Source organism: Lepus europaeus, chromosome 6, assembly GCF_033115175.1.
Source record: "Lepus europaeus isolate LE1 chromosome 6, mLepTim1.pri, whole genome shotgun sequence".
NCBI lineage: Eukaryota > Metazoa > Chordata > Mammalia > Lagomorpha > Leporidae > Lepus > Lepus europaeus.
In genome coordinates this window covers 90,574,327-90,590,936 of record NC_084832.1, presented here as the reverse complement: position 1 = coordinate 90,590,936, position 16,610 = coordinate 90,574,327, and the positions used below count along the sequence as shown (strand labels likewise).

General features: G+C 50.8%; 1 protein-coding gene across 1 annotated transcript; it reads left to right on the top strand.

Moving 5' to 3' along the window:
* Nucleotides 1-452: 452 nt before the first annotated feature.
* C1QTNF9 (C1q and TNF related 9) lies at nucleotides 453-12,653 on the top strand. Its single transcript, XM_062195411.1, has 4 exons — nucleotides 453-534; nucleotides 5,890-6,077; nucleotides 9,835-9,897; nucleotides 11,485-12,653. The coding sequence occupies exons 2-4, from the start codon at nucleotides 5,912-5,914 to the stop codon at nucleotides 12,252-12,254; spliced, it is 999 nt and encodes a 332-aa protein (XP_062051395.1). The 5' UTR covers nucleotides 453-534; nucleotides 5,890-5,911; the 3' UTR covers nucleotides 12,255-12,653.
* The last annotated feature ends 3,957 nt before the right edge of the window (nucleotides 12,654-16,610 follow it).

Sequence of the window (16,610 nt, the reverse complement as noted above, 5' to 3'; positions counted from 1 at the left end):
ACAGCTGGGCTCAGTCCTTCTCACACCCCTGAGAAGCCGTGTTGGCCTCTTGAAGCTGGGTTTCAAGTTTCAGTTGAGAGACACCTAGGAGTGTGCCTGCAGGGCGCTGGAAGCATGGTGGCACCAGGGTGGAGTGGGCCCTCTGTCCTCACCTACACACGTGCCACACACAAGTCTAAATGCCACAGGTGACAGAGCCTACTGGGCCAAGATCCAGTCTGGTGTCCTGCTGCTCCGCAGCTGAGAGGCAAAGGGAGTCCCACCTCCAGACGCCACTCAAAAGAACACCTCTAGTTCCCTCCTTTGATTAACAAACCGAAAAATGAAGGTTTCTAGACGGGTGCTGGGAGGAGATGCTCCTGACGCACGAGTGGCTGCAAGTTCTGAAGCCCTGCCCTCATCCCTCCCCTTCCTGCTGTTTTGCACACAGAGCCACTAGGGACTTGGTGTGGCGGGAAGGCTGCACTTCTTCAGTGTGCCCTGGATTCCTGGTCCACACCACACCTGGGTCCAGCCTGCAGCCCTGGGGATCAGGTAGGTGTGTTAAGCAAAGACTTTACATTCAGTGGAAGGGATCTGACTCCTAAAACAGCCTTAGCTTAGCAGTGAGTGAGAACCCTGCTTAATGATGTGTGGAATTGATTTCTGCAGAGTTTGGGAGAGGAAAATGCTAAGTGAGCTGGTTCCAACATTCACTCCTGAGGAGGAAGCTGATTTTGACATTTCTTTTGTGGAATCTGCAGGCTGGCCAGGAGGAGGAATGAAAAGCATAGAATAAATCATTAAGAAGAACCTTTTTAGAGAGCTTCCTGGAGAAGCTTCTAGAAAATAACCTGCAGGTCATTTTGCACAATTTTCAAGGTACACACTTTGATGTTTATGGCTATATTAATTTACACGGTGTACTTTAACAAATACTTCTTCTGATTTACAGAAAAAGTGTCCAGTGTATCAATAGAGCACATGGAAGAAAATATACAGGGAGTCTTCAGAAAATTTCATAGAAAAAAGATGTTTATTGGCAAGAGTTTTGAAGTCCATGTAGAGTTCTTTCACAATACTAGTTTTTCATGAACTTTTTGGGCAGATTATTTATTTGAGAGATAAAGGCTGTTATTGGTTGGTTCATTCCTCAAACACCAGCAACGTCCAGGGCTGGGCCAAGCTATAGCTGGGAGCTGGGAACTCAATCCAGGTCTCCCACATGGGCAGCAGGCACCCAACTACTTAAGCTGTCACCTGTTGCCTCCCACAATCTGGAGTCGGAAGGCAGAGTCAGGAATCCATCCAGGCACTCTGAATGGACCACGATGTCTTAACCAGTGACTTAACTGCTAGGCTAAACGCTTGGGGCTCATGAATCTACTTAGTTGCTTTTATTTATTTGAAAGTCAGAGAGATAGGGATCCTCCATCTGCTGGTTCACGCCCCCAAATGCCCACAACAGCCAGGGCTGGGCATGACAGTCAAACGTAGGAGGAAGAAGGAAGGTTGAGGTGTTAGTTTATCTCTCCAATCTTCTGCACAAGGAAATGAGCCTCGATAGAGATTGCTCAGCTGGGTTTTGGCAGGTCTGGGTGAAATCTGAGTTTCGGGAGATAGCATTTTGGAGTGGAAACCCTCCTCCTTGGCTGAGAATTACAGACAATTAATCAGGCGGGGCACGTGTGACCGTTTATCGAGAGATGGAACCGTGAAGCAGAAATACAGGTAAAAGGCGAGAAAGAACCCAGAAATAAGGCGTTAGCCAAGTCAGAACGTGTTGTGTTCAGCACTGAAACTCAGTGATTCCAAAGGCAGCCTGCCTCCCTCTGCCCGTCCCGCGCCTGTGCATCAGGTGCACCTCGGCCCTCAGCAGAGTGACGGCTTCTGTGCCCTCCCCCTGACTTGTCTGCGGCACTCACAGTCCCAGAAGGGTCGTAAGCACAGCGCGTGCTCAACCTCTGCATTTGGGCTGAGTGAGGAGGTGATGAGTGGCCACACCCTGCGCAGCCGTTAGGATGGGGTCTTGGCTGTGTGTCATTGAGGAAAGCGAAGTGTGTTCAGTTCATCAGAACCATTTGCAGAAGCCCGTCTGTGTTCTCACCCACAGTGTGAGCAAGCGAGGTAGACTCTGTCTCAAGTATGCGGAAGTAGTGAAGGAAGGATGAAGGGAGACATGTTTGCTTTTACGTAACCTCGTCTTGGAGAACAGAACAGTTTATGCTGACCCGACTCCTTTATGGTCTCGTGAGCCTTTTAGTACTGGAATAATTGTACCACACGTGTTGAAAAGCTGGCAATATTCATAAGATCCTCAACAGAGGTTGTGTGGTGAGCTTCAGATTTGGCTCCCACCAGTCACTTCTGAGTTAACCCCAGAAGACGGGTGTAGATTGCTCATGGAATTTGTCTCTAAGGAGATTCAACTCTGTTTCTGGAAACAGAGTGAGGTTGTGGCTTCAGAGGGAAACATCTGCATTTCCTTTCCCTAAAATACTCTGCATTACACTGCACCCTGTGATACTTAGAGGTCCCCATGAGATGGCGACGTCATCCTTTGGATGACCATCAGGCAGGTTCAAAAATATGTATCTGGAAATGAGTTTATCGGTACTGTGAGAATGGAATTTTTTTTTTTTTATTTGACAGGTAGAGTTATAGACAGTGAGAGAGAGAGACAGAGAGAAAGGTCTTCCTTCCATTGGTTCACTCCCCAGATGGCCGCTATGGCCGACACTGCACTGGTCCAAAGCCAGGAGCCAGGTGCCTCCTCCTGGTCTCCCATGCGGGTGCAGGGCCCAAGCACCTGGGCCATTCTCCACTGCCCTCCTGGGCCACAGCAGAGAGCTGGACTGGAAGAGGAACAACCAGGACTAGAACGTGGCGCCCATATGGGATGCTGTTGCCACAGGCGGAGGATTAACCAAGTAAGCCACGGTGCTGGCCCAAGAATGGCATTTATTAAAAAGGAAAAGCTCCCCCATCTCAACATCCTGAGGCAACTGTGCTCATCTGAAATTATTTGCTTCTAGTTTTTGTCAATGTGAATCTATAAATAAGTACATTCATGACATGCATCTTAGACAACTTTTAAAATTCAGCACAGCATACATATTCTTTTAAAGATTTATTTATTTGAAAGAGTGACAGAGGAGGGAAGAGACCGCGAGGTATAGAGACCTTCCATATTCTGGCTCACTCCTCCAAAAGGCTGCAAAAGTCAGGGCTGGGCCAGGCTGAAGCCAGGAGCCAGGAACTCCATCCAGATCTCCCACGTGGGTGGCAAGGGCCCAAGGACTTGGACCATCTTCCTCTGCTTTCCCAGGCACATTAGCAGGGAGCTGAATTGGAAGTGGAGCAGCCAGGACTTGAACTGGGGCTCTTATGGGATGCCAGCATTGCAGTTGGCAGCTTAATCCACTGTGCAGCTACGCCAGCCCCACAACAGGCATATCTGGCATAGTTCACATGAACTTCATAATGATTTCAGTGGTTATACTCAGTTCTATGCTGCTCCTCTACTGCTCTAGGAGCCAGGATCTTCTTCTTGGTCTCCCATGTGGGTGCGGGGGCCCACACACTTGGGCCATCTTCCGCTGCTTTCCCAAACAAACAAATGCAAAGCTCCTTCCATGGCAGTTAGCATGAGAGAGCAGGACATGGTGCTCTGGGCGTCTTAATGGATAACCATGGCCAGATCAGGAGTCCCACTAACCCTTGGGGGCTTTTCCCTTTGTTGCTATTCCCTTTGTTTGGACCCTGCCCAGGTGTCATCTTAGCTCCTGATGAGGTCAGAAAGCAAATCAGCCAGTGCTAAAGGGGAAAAGACTTAATGTACTTCTCCCAAACCATAAAGTTCTCTTTCTTCCATCTTATGGTTCACTCCCCAAATTGCTCAATGGCTGGGACTGGGCCAGGCTGAAGGCAGAAGTCAGGAACTCTATCCAGGTCTCCCATGTGGGTGGCAGGGGTCCAAACACTTGGGCCATCTTCCCATGCTTTTCCCAGGCCATTCGAAGAGAGCTGGATCAGAAGTGGAGCACCCAGGACTCAAATTGGTGCTCATATTGGTTGCCAGCATTGCAGGCTGTGGCTTAACCCACTGGGTAGACCTGATTGTAACCTCTTGTGTGTGTACAGTGTGTGCATGTGTGCACATGCACTCATGTATGTGAAAAATAAGACTTTAATGCAAAGAATATTATCCAATCAAAGTAAGACTGCTAAAATGTCATATGGTTTTAATGGTTTAATTAAATTTTATATATGGTTTTATTGTGGTAAAATATGCATAGCATAAATTTATTTTTTATTTTTTATTTTTTTGACAGACAGAGTTAGACAGTGAGAGAGAGAGAGAGAGAGAGAGAGAGAAAGGTCTTCCTTCCATTGGCTCACTCCTCAAATGGCTGCCACGGCTGGCACTGCGCTGATCCGAAGCCAGGAGCCAGGTGCTTCCTCCTGGTCTCCCATGTGGGTGCAGGGCCCAAGCACTTGGGCCAGCCTCCACTGCCTTCCTGGGCCACAGCAGAGAGCTGGCCTGGAAGAGGAGCAACCGGAACAGAATCCGGTGGCCCAACCGGGACTAGAACCCGGGATGCCAGTGCCACAAGTGGAGGATTAGCCAAGTGAGCCATGGCGCCGGCCAATAGCATAAATTTATAATTTTTAAAAGATTTACTTATTTATTTGAAAATCAGAGAGGGAAAAACAGAGAGAGAGAGGTCTTCCATGTGTTGGTTCACTCCCCAGATGGCCGCAATGGCCAGGATTGAGCCAGGCCAAAGCCAGGAGCCAGGAGTTTTATCTGGATCTCCACACATCCTCAGTTGCTTTTCCCAGGCCATTAGCAGAGAGCTGGATCAGAGGTGGAACATCTGGGACTTGAACTGGCGCCTCTTTGGGATGCTGGCATGGCAGGTGGCGGCTTTATCCCCATGCCACAATGCTGGTCTCTAAATTTATCATTTTAACCATTTTAAGTGTACAGTTCAGTGGCATTAAATACATTCCTATTTTTATGTAACAATCACCACTGTCTATCTCTAGAATTTTTTCATTGTCCCTGATTGAATCTATGTCCCCATTAAGCAATTCGCCATTTCCCCTTCTTCCAAGGGACATACTGTTCTAGTTTCTGTCAATGGATTTGACTGCTCTGAGTATCTCATGTAAGTGCAATCATTCCATATTTGACTTTTGGTAACTGGTGCATTTCACTTGGCACAGGGTCCTTAAAGCTCATCTGTGTGCTCTCATGGGTCAGAATTCCTGTCTCTTTTGAGGCTGAGAAATATTCCACTGGGCATTTACTCCACCGTGTGTTCATCCATCCATCCACTGATGGGCACCTGGATTATTTCCCCTCTTTGGCTGCTATGCGTGATGCTGCTGCAAACATGGGTGTTCTGTTGGAGTCTCAGGGGCCTTCGTGTTTTTTGTTTTTGTTTTTTTTTTTTTTTTTTTTGAGCATATCCCTGGAAGTGGAATTGGTGGATCCTGTGGTGATTCTGTTTGCTATGTAGAAAGTGCTTTTGTGTGCCTTGTGATCAAATGTGGCCTTTCTGGCAACCACAGGAGGTAAGTAAGCTTCCAGCTGCTCTCTGGCTCCAAGAAATGGTTGCCCAAAGTGCATGAGTCCATAGGTGAGTATTATCCTCGCCTCAAACTCTGCTTCCTCATTGGTCAGTCGCCACAAAGCCGGGTCCCAATCAGGTGTCTTATCTCCCTGGGAAAATGTCCTAGGTATAAGCAGCTGGTCACTCCCACTGTCTACCCTTGCCGTGTGCCCTGACCATTCTTTGTTGGACCGAGTGTGGAGCCTTTGCCCTCTGCAAGGAGCAGAGGCTGTGTCCACGGCCCCCGTGGCCAAGGTTCCTGCTTTCAGTCTGTGTCTCCCTCTTCCAGTTCAGACCTGGTCACCTGAACCATGAGGATCTGGTGGCTCCTGCTTGTCACTGGAGTCTGCACGGGGAGTGTAAGCTCACAGGACACGTGCAGGCAAGGACACCCTGGCATCCCTGGGAGTCCCGGTCACAACGGACTGCCTGGACGAGATGGACGAGATGGAGCCAAGGGTGACAAAGGGGATGCAGGTACACCCCGCCGCGGCCTCTGCTGCCCTGCCGCTCACCCTTCATCACTTTTATCTCAGTAACGCATTCATCATCGGTGCGGGGTCCATCCACGCACTCACCCTCATTCATCCATCCACCCATGTGCGCGGCCCACAGCCAGCAAGTCAGATTTTGTGCTTGGTGCTGGGGTGGACTCAGGACAAGACTGGCATGACCCAGCCCCCATGGGCCTTCTCATCTGGTGGGGATAGCTGTTTGTTAGCCCTCATTTTGACACCACAAGGCATCTGCCATGGTGCAGCCATCTCTCCACAGCGGCTAACCAGACTAAAAATATTTGGGGAAAAATAGCTTTTGTACTAAATATCTAAACATTTTTTTCTTGTCTTTATTCCCTAAACATTATGACATAACAACAATTTACCTAGCATTTACATTGGAGTAGGTGTTATAAGTCATGTAGGGATTATTTAAAGTCTAAAGGAGAGGGGCCAGCATTGTGGTGTAGTGGGTTAAGCCATTGCCTATGGCACCGGCATCCCATATGGGCACTGATTTGTGTCCTGGCTGCTCCACTTCCAATCCAGCTCTCTGCTGATGTGCCTGGGAAAACAGTGGAAGATGATCCAAGTGTTTGGGCCTATGCACTTACATGGGTGAACTTGAAGCCTTCAGCCTGACCCCCCTGCCCTGGCTGTTGTAGCCATTTGAGGAGTGAACCAGGGGATAGAAGATCTCTGTCTCTCTCTGTCTCTCTGTCTCTGTCTCTCTGTCTCTCTGTCTCTCTCTCTCTCTCTCTATATATATATATAAAACTCTGGCTTTTAAATAAATAAATAAATCTTTTAAAAATTAAAAATAAAACATCCATGCCAGAATGTACACAGGTCCTATCCAAAGACTACACCATTTTTATATAAAGGCATCGAACATTTGCAGATTTGGGTGTCCAGGAGGTCCTGGGACCCGTCCCCTGTGGATATGGAGGAGCAGCAATATCTGATGTCATAGCTCTTCCTGCTCCTGGCGACAGGTAGGTTGGCTCTTTGGCCACATGAGGCGAGATCAGGACGGGAGGCGAATGCCTGATGAGTTCCCCTCAGTGCCCTCACAAAATCGCCCTTGTTTGGCCAGGACGGACGGGCCATCGTCCTGCTGGAGAGGGACTCACTGGGGAAGTGTTCCTGTGGGTTTTTCTGGGAAAGCTTCAGCTGGCTGACCTGCTCAAACCACTCATAACAAACGCAACTGGCCTCTGGCACTCCAGAAGGTCAACAAGCAAAATGCTCCAGCATCCCCAGGGCCTGTTGCCACGGCCTTTGCTCCGAACTGGTCCACCTCGGCTCTGCCTGCACCACTTCCGCCTCCTGCCTCCCCCTCCTCCGCCATCTTTTTAAAGCTATTCTTTTCTTTTTTAATATTTTATTTATTTGAGAGGCAGAATTACCAACAGAGAGAGGGAGAGAGAGAGAGAGAGGTCTTCCATCCACTGGTTCACTCCCCAAATGACCACAACGGCTGGAGCTGAGCTGATCCAAAGCCAGGAGCCAGGAGTTTCTTCTGGGTTTCCCACATGGGTGCAGGGGCCCAAGCACTTGGGCTGTGTTCTACTGCTTTCCCAAGCCATAGCAGAGAGCTGGATAGGAAGTGGAGCAGCTGGGACTCGAACTGGTGCCCATATGGGATGCCAGCACTGCAGGTGGTGGCTTTACCTGCTGTGCCACAGCACTGGCCCCTTAAGCAGAAGTCTTACTGCTTCTGATTCTAACAAGTTACTGTGAATTTGTTGAGGTGCCAAAAATGTTTTGAAATCCATGCATGGCTTTTTTATAATATGTATTTTCCACGAACTTTATGGAGACCCTCTTGTATTTGAAAAAAATACATATGCTATATTTTAAATATATATATATAATATTTCTTAGAATGATAATCACATTTCTCACACAAACAAGTCCCTTAATTTTATCCCCTTCAAATGTGTTTATTTGTATGTTTCACGAGAAACACATCTGTGATATGATACCTGTGCCGAGTTTAGAAATAGAGATGTGTCCATTGGTTAGGAGGCGTTCTTTTTTTTTTTTTTTTTTTTTTTTTTTTGACAGGCAGAGTTAGACAGTGAGAGAGACAGAGGCAGAGAGAAAGGTCTTCCTTCTGTTGGTTCACCCCCCAAATGGCACTACGGCCAGCGCGCTGTGCCAACCCAAAGCCAGGAGCCAGGTGCTTCTTCCTGGTCTCCCATGGGGTGCAGGGCCCAAGCACTTGGGCCATCCTCCACTGCACTCCCGGGCCACAGCAGAGAGCTGGACTGGAAGAGGAGTAACCGGGACAGAACCGGCACCCCAACCAGGACTAGAACCTGGTGCCACAGGTGGAGGATTAGCCAAGTGAGCTACGACACAGGCAGGAGGCATTCTTATATTTTGTCCATTGTTATTTGGGGCTGCATGCTCACGGACATTTGGAGGCCACTGCTCTTGAAAAGGAAGAACTCGAATTAAGCAGGGAAACCATAATGAGATCAGGAGAGGCGGCTTTAAACTTCTGCTGTGGCCTAGTACAGGTTATGGGGACACATAGATAAGAGAGGGCATGGGCCGGCACCGTGGCTCAACAGGCTAATCTTCCGCCTTGCGGCGCCAGCACACCGGGTTCTAGTCCCGGTTGGGGCGCCGGATTCTGTCCCTGTTGCCCCACTTCCAGGCCAGCTCTCTGCTGTGGCCCGGGAAGGCAGTGGAGGATGGCCCAAGTCCTTGGGCCCTGCACCCGCATGGGAGACCAGGAGAAGCACCTGGCTCCTGCCTTCGGATCAGCACGGTGTGCTGGCCACGGCAGCCATTGGAGGGTGAACCTTTCTCTCTGTCTCTCTCTCACTGTCCACTCTGCCTGTCAAAAATAAAAAATAAATAAAAATAAAAAAAAGAGGGGGCACACATAGGGATGACTGTGCGGGAGCACTGGTTCCCCAGCTGCCAAGAGATCAAGCAGGCCAGGCATTGTGATGGAGATGCCTCTGTCTTGTGGATCCTGTCCCGGGACCTGGAAGAGGCTCAGCCTGCCCCCGTATCCCACAGCCCTGTCATGGGGCTGAAGTATGGGGGGCTCTACTGCTTTTGGGGGAAGCCAGCCTCTGGGGTGAACTATGGCCTCATGAGCTCTTCAGCACCAGGGCCGGAGCCTCCTCCTATGTGACTCTGTCAGGCGAAGCAAGAACTTGGGGTCCAGGGAGATCCACGTACGGTCAGCAGAGCTGCACAGGTGTTCCCGTGGGGTCTCCCAACACCAACCCAATCAGGGGCTTTTGCTACTGCTCTGTGGTTCCAAAGAGATCTTTTCAGAGCCCTCCCTTCTGCCCCAAATAGCTTCCGGTACCAAAGTCACCTGTTTCGCAGGAGGCTGAGAACTCTGCCATTCCACTCTCCACGGGAATGCTGGAAAAGGCGCAGAAAGCCTCCGAGGTACAGATCACTTCCTTTGTCCTCGTCACAGGAAGGAAGTGCAGCCGTGACCACCAGCGCGGCCTGAGCACACGGGGACTCCCCTCTCATCCTGCGGCAGAGCGCTGGGCAAGTCCCCAGCTGATCAGCCCCCTCCCTCGGCTGCACGCTTCTGCTTGCTTTTCTCCGCGTGCCCTGGTGTGAACAGGGAGCGCTCAGCAGGGCTCGGGCCACCCCTGGACTCTCCAGCACGCACCACTCACGGAGGAGTCCAGTGGCCAGAAAACTGGGAACTGAAATGCCAACTCTTTTCTGTTTTCTTCCTCCCCACCTAGGAGAACCAGGACAGCCTGGCAGCCCGGGAAAGGAAGGAAGGAGCGGAGAGAAAGGAGACCGAGGTCAGAGCTGGCTTCTTCTTGGCCCCGCTCCAAGTCCTGAGCTATCAAGGATCCCACAGCAGCTGTTAAGTGCGATCCAGCACAGCTCTTGCTCTCTGGAAGTTCATGACTAGTGTAAAGGGCCAAACATTTTTGGTTTTCCAAGCCCTGTTGGATCTGTCAGTGCTCCTCAGCTCTGCTAGTGTGGCAGAAGCAGCTGTAGATGCTGCCTTTGTAAGCCTGGCCGTGTGCCAGTGATTCTGGCTGTGTGAAGACTGACATTTCAATTTCTTGTAATTCTCACATATCCCAGAATATTATTTGTGACCATTTGAATGGAGGAAACCATTCTTAGCTTGTGGGCTCTGCCAGACAGGCCGGAGCCTGGAAGTAATCCGTGGGCCATTGTTTGATGGACCCTGAGTCCTCAGGAGTGAGACTGGATTTTGGCTCGGTGCACCTGGCACCATGGCCCAGAGAAGGCGGCTCTTGAATTGGGCCATAAGGGACACAGGACACTGGTGTTTGGCGAGTGGTGGAGAGAGGGATGTTGACAATGGTGAGCACAGGCGCTGCTCATGTACTCTGTTGTTCTTGCATGTGGACTCAACACAGGAGGCCCCCAAACAAGGCGGTGTCATTATCCCAAGTCTGCAGAAGAAGGGACAGAGGTGGTGGAGGCCCATCAGCGGGCCTGACATGCCAGGTGCCTGGGAGGGAGCACCAGGATGGAGTCTGGCATGGCACCACAATCCATGCTGGTCACCACCACTCCCCGGGCTGGGTGGAGATGCAGGGAGGCCCCCGGTGTGATCAGTAACGCAGCGTAACTGTAGGCAGACTGGGGCTGGACAGTGGGGAGTGATGAATGTCCTCCGGAAGAGTTCAGCTGGTGTTCACGGCAGGGAGGAACTCATAGGGGCTGGCACACCCTGGGGATGAGTAGTAGCCACTAGTCGTGCTCTGAATCAGCCCATCTGTTACTGTTCTTCCTGCTCCCCAAAGTGCTCACTCTCAGGGACTGGCCTAGTTTGGTGGGCAGCCTGGTACACGCAGATGGTACACAGCTTGTCATTTCTCCTCTTTCAAAAATTATTTTTATTTAGGGGCCAGAGCAATACCAGGAAAGAGAGACAGACAAAGCTGCCATCTGTTGATTCACTCCACAAATGCCTCTAACAGGTGGGGCTGAAGCTGGGAGCTGCAAATGCAATCCAGGTCTCCCACATGGGTGGCAGGGACCCCATGACGTCAGCCATCACCAGCTGCCTGCCAGGGTCAACATTAACAGGGAGCTGGAGCCAGACCCAGGAACTGAACCCAGATGTAGGACGTGGGCATCCTAACCGGTATCTTAACCACGAGGCCAAATGCCTATCCCAAGAGTTGTCATTTTTTAAATGTGAGTGAGGCCTGACACACATTTAGCAGCCAGGAATCCAAAGGCGTTGTTGCACGGGTGCAGTTTGGCAGTAAGTGGATTTGCAAGCCCTGAGCAGGTCCTGAGCAGTTGCATGACCACGCCCCGTGTGTACGCTCAGAGAAAGGCAGGTTGTTCTCAAGCAGATGTTTCACAAGCCTCCCTTTATGCTCTCTTTCTCTGTTTAGGAGCAGATGGAAAAGTCGAAGCAAAAGGGATCAAAGGCGACCAAGGCTCCCGGGGGCCTCCAGGGAAGCATGGGCCAAAGGGATCTGTGGGCCCCATGGGAGAGCCAGGCCTCCAAGGAGAGACCGGCCTACAAGGGCAGAAGGGGGACAAAGGCGATGTGGGTCCCAGGGGGCCAGAAGGCCTGACCGGCGACCCCGGACCTTTGGGTCCAAATGGCTTACCTGGCCCTGTAGGCCCCATAGGCAAGCCTGGCCCCAGAGGAGAAGCCGGCCCTGTGGGGCCGCAGGGGGAGCCGGGAGTCCGAGGAATAAGGGGCTGGAAGGGGGAGCGAGGAGAAAAAGGGAAAATTGGTGAGACTCCAGTCCTGCCCCGAAGTGCTTTCACCGTGGGACTCACCGTGCTGAGCAAGTTCCCAGCTTCCGATGTGCCCATCAAGTTCGACAGGATCCTCTACAACGAGCTCAACCATTACAACGTAGCCACGGGGAAATTCACCTGCCACGTCGCTGGCGTCTACTACTTCACCTACCACATCACTGTCTTCTCCCGCAACGTTCAGGTATCCCTGGTCAAAAACGGGGTGAAAGTACTGCACACCAAGGATGGCTACATGAGCTCCGAGGACCAGGCCTCCGGCGGCATCGTCCTGGAGCTGAAGCTGGGGGACGAGGTGTGGATGCAGGTGACCGGAGGAGAGCGCTTCAATGGCTTGTTTGCCGACGAGGATGATGACACAACCTTCACCGGCTTCCTTTTGTTCAGCTCGTAAGATGGAGAAGACTTTGTATGTCTGCTTCGCCGGCGGCCGAATCCCCCGGGGGAGGACGCTCTGAGATGGTTTGACTCCATTAATCCTAAAAAAGGGGAAACAGGAAAACTAAAATTGAATCTAAAACTGAAAATCCTGGGGCTGGCCCTGTGGCACAGAGGGTTAAACCCCCTCCTGCAGCGCTGGCATCCCATATGAGTGCTGGTTCGAGTCCCAGCTACTCCACTTCCACTCTAGGTCTCTGTTAATGCACCTGGGAAAGCAGAGGAAGATGGCCCAGGTATTTGGGCTCCTGCTACTCACGTGGGAGACCTGGGTGGAGCTCCAACTCCTGGCTTTGGCCTTGCCTAGCACCAACCCTCAAGGGTTGGTGAGCCAGTGGATGGAAGATGTCTCTGTTTTCCCCTTTCTCTCTGTAATTCTGCCTTTCAGATAAAATAAATCTATCAAACTGAAATTACTAAAACAGATTCTGTGGAAAAGAAAATGTTCACTCTCCTTCATGACTACTGAGAGTGTTAAGCCGGGGATGGTGAGATGCTCCAGTCATCTGCAGACGCTTCCCGAATGTTCTCTGCCATTCAAGCCAACCAATCGTCCAGCTCGGGCTGCTGTACCTGACGACATCCGCGAAGGCCCAAAGGCTGCGTTCACCGGCACCAAGGGTTAGGACTTCACTATATCTCTCTGGGAGGCACAGTTCAACCCACAGCCGTCTGCCCCCTGTGCCTGCCCCCCAAAACTGCCCTCCTGTGTCTGCTCCCTTTTCCGTGTGCAAAATACATTCCCCTCATCCCAACGTCCCCCAAAAGTCTAAACTATTTCAACATCAACTCTAAATCCAAAAATCTCATCTGCCTGTCATCCACTTAAAGTCCTAGATCTTGCCCTGTAAGCCACTGAGACCTATTGTATGATTTTCCTCCTGCAGCACAATTGCTCTCCACCTGGGAATGCGTGCAACCATGACAGCTACCCACTCTCACCATTCAGTCAAGGGCTAGGCATAGAGGACAGGCAGCCCCATTCCAAGGAGGGATAATTGGAGGATCAAAGGCATCATGAGTTCCTAAGAAGTCCAGAATCCAGCCGCAAAAAATTCCATTAGCCTTTTTTTCACTGTGTACCTCGCTAAAAGTTTTTAAATGAGGTACAAAGGAGAGAAGTAGCTACTGGACCAAGATGTCAGAGTTATAGTTAGAAGTACAGAATGGGGTGGATTTACTAAGAGAGTAGGTTCAAAGGGAACGTTTTCCTTCATGCTATAGTGGACATTTCTTGTTTTGTTTCCATTTTGTTTGTTTGAGGGAGAGAGAGAATCTCTCCATCTGATGTTCACTCCCCAAATGCCTACAGCAGCCAGGGCTGGACCAAGTATAAGCAAGACGCCTCGAACTCAGTCCAATCTGGGCTTCCCATGTGCGTGGTAGGGACCCAAGTACTGCATTAGCAGGAGGCTGAAATCAGAACAGGAGCTGGGACTTGAATGTAGGCACTCCAGTACGGGACGTGGGCATCCCAAGTGGTCTTAACTGCTATATCAAATGCATGTCCTAATGTTTCCTATTTGAATCGATACCATCGATTTCTCCTGCTTCCAGTACAATATCCTAACGTCCACTTTCTGGTCAAGTCTTCCAAATGGTACAAACTCGAATCTCTGGGTCAGGACCGGTGATCGGAACAGCACCTTCCAGCAGCCATGGTGACTTCTGCGAGATGGCACTTGATCCTGTCAGAGAAGCAATGGCACAATTTTGTGCCAAAAAAAAAGGGGGGGGGGCTGCCCTTTGTCAGGTGAAGTCAGAACAGGGAGGGTGCAGACTTGAAGCTGACGCAGCCACTTCGCTCATCTACAGAGCTGCACGGTGAAGCCAAATAGAGCTGGAAATACCCAAGCTACAGTGGTATGACTGGGGTCCCTACATGTCACCTGCTGGGGACCTAGTCCCTGACCTGACATGCTAATGGTATTGGGAAGTGGAGCCTTTCGGAGATAGTAGGGTTAGATAAGGTCGTGGGGGGTGGGACTCCCGGTATTGAAACGGCTTTATAAGAAGAGGAAGAGAGGCCTGAGCTGGTGCACTTGCTCTGTGTCACCATACGGTGCCCTCTGTCGTGCTACGACGCAGCACAAGGCCCCCATCAGATGCTGGGCAAGTGCTGGCGCTGGGCTCTTGCGCCTCCCTGTCTCCAGAACCACGGGTTCAGTCTGTTCTTTACAAATAACTTACTCTGCGGCTTTCAGTTCTAGCAACAGGAAACTGAGGGGGACACCAGTCCTGTTTTGGCATCGTTCAGGCTTCTAAATCCTGCTGTATCTGTAGCCTGAGTGAGCCCTGGACTATTTTGCTCTGCAGCCAACAATTTGTATGCTTAAACTAGACTGGTGAGGTGGTCCAAGGTCCCAGGATAGGGGCAACATGGTACCATGGAAAAAGCCCAGGACTAAGACTTGAGCGATATCGTTGTCCTTATAGCCGTGACAGAGGAATTTGAAGTTAGCCTTTCTGTGCCCCAGGCGCCTGCAGTAGTGTGGGAGCTGAATAATTTCATGTGCTCCCAATCTTTCTAATTCTTCAAGTAATTGCATATGCTAAACTAACATAATAGACTTTTCTTTTTCTTTCTTTCTTTCTTTTTTTTTTTTTTTTTTTTTTTGGACAGGCAGAGTTAGACAGTGAGAGAGAGAGAGACAGAGAGAAAGGTCTTCCTTCCGTTGGTTCACCCACCAAATGGCCGCCTTGGCCGGCGCGCTGCGCTGATCCGAAGCCAGGAGCCAGGTGCTTCCTCCTGGTCTCCCATGTGGGTGCAGGAGCCCAAGCACTTGGGCCATCCTCCACTGCACTCCCGGGCCACAGCAGAGAGCTGGACTGGAAGAGAAACAACTGGGACAGAATCTGGTGCCCTGACCAGGACTAGAATCAGGATTTGTCAGAGCCACAGGCTGAGGATTAGCCTAGTGAACCGCGGTGCCGGCCTATAGACTTTTCTACCCTAAGCATTTAAACCAAATCATTCCTAAAATTTGCCTAAACAGGTAAAGACTGCCGGCATCCTTTGAGTCTGAAACAATCATTCTTGCCAGAATTTTCTAGTTCCTTATATGACCTGAATGGAAGGGCCGTGCTGTGGCTTACATGTGTCTCCCAAATTTCATGTGTTGAAAACGTAATCTCCAGGGGCTGGCGTTGTAGTGCAGAGGCTTAAGCGGCCGTCTGCAGCACTGGCATCTCAAAAGTACACCGGTTCAAGTCCTGGCTGCTCCACCCAGTTCCCCGCTAATGCGCTCCTTTCTGCCTTTTTCCTGGGTCTCCTGGTTCCCACCCACTCCACCGGCTTCACTTCTGCAGAAGTACCAGTTATCGAGGGGCCGGTCTCTGGGGCACAGCCAGAGCTGTCCAAGCACAGAGCACTCTGCATTCAAGTCTAGTGTGATTTTTCACTCATTTAAAAGAGACTGGGGCTGATGGAAGTTTCCAGAAGCCTTCCCCAAACAGCCTTCTCCTTCACTGTAAGGCCTCCAAACACAATTTCCTAATACATTCCCTCCCTTCTGCCCCCATCTTCGTTCACCTGTTGTTGATTGAAGTTTGGCAAAATCACACGTGCCTGCGCGTGGTGTGTGTGTGTGTGTGTGTGTGTATTATTTAATTTGAAAGGCAGAGAAAGGCCGGCGCTGTGGCTCAACAGGCTAATCCTCCGCCTAGCGGCGCCAGCACACCGGGTTCTAGTCCCGGTCGGGGCACCGATCCTGTCCCGGTTGCCCCTCTTCCAGGCCAGCTCTCTGCTGTGGCCAGGGAGTGCAGTGGAGGATGGCCCAAGTGCTTGGGTCCTGCACCCCATGGGAGACCAGGATAAGAATCTGGCTCCTGCCTTCGGATCAGTGCGATGCACCAGCCGCAGCGCGCCGGCTGGGGCGGCCATTGGAGGGTGAACCAACGGCAAAGAAAGACCTTTCTCTCTGTCTCTCTCTCTCACTGTCCACTCGGCCTGTAAAAAAAAAAAAAAAAAAAAAGAAAGAAAGGCAGAGTAGTTCACTTCTCAAATGTTTGCAATGGCCAGGGGGTCTCAATCCGGGTCTCCAATGTAGCAGGAAGCTGGAGTCAAGAGTGGGGGTGTGGGGAGTTTGTGGGGAATGGGGTGGGAATGGAATCCAGGTACTGACGCACATGAGACGCACATGACCTCACCTCTAGGCTCAAGGCCCACCCCCTGTATTAATTTATATTGTAAATTATTATAATTTTACAAACCCAAATAGACGAAGATTCACGGCTAGTTAATTCACTCTGCTGCACACAACCCTAACTCCTGCGCACTCACATTGTGGACCATCATTCAAGTGTAGACAGG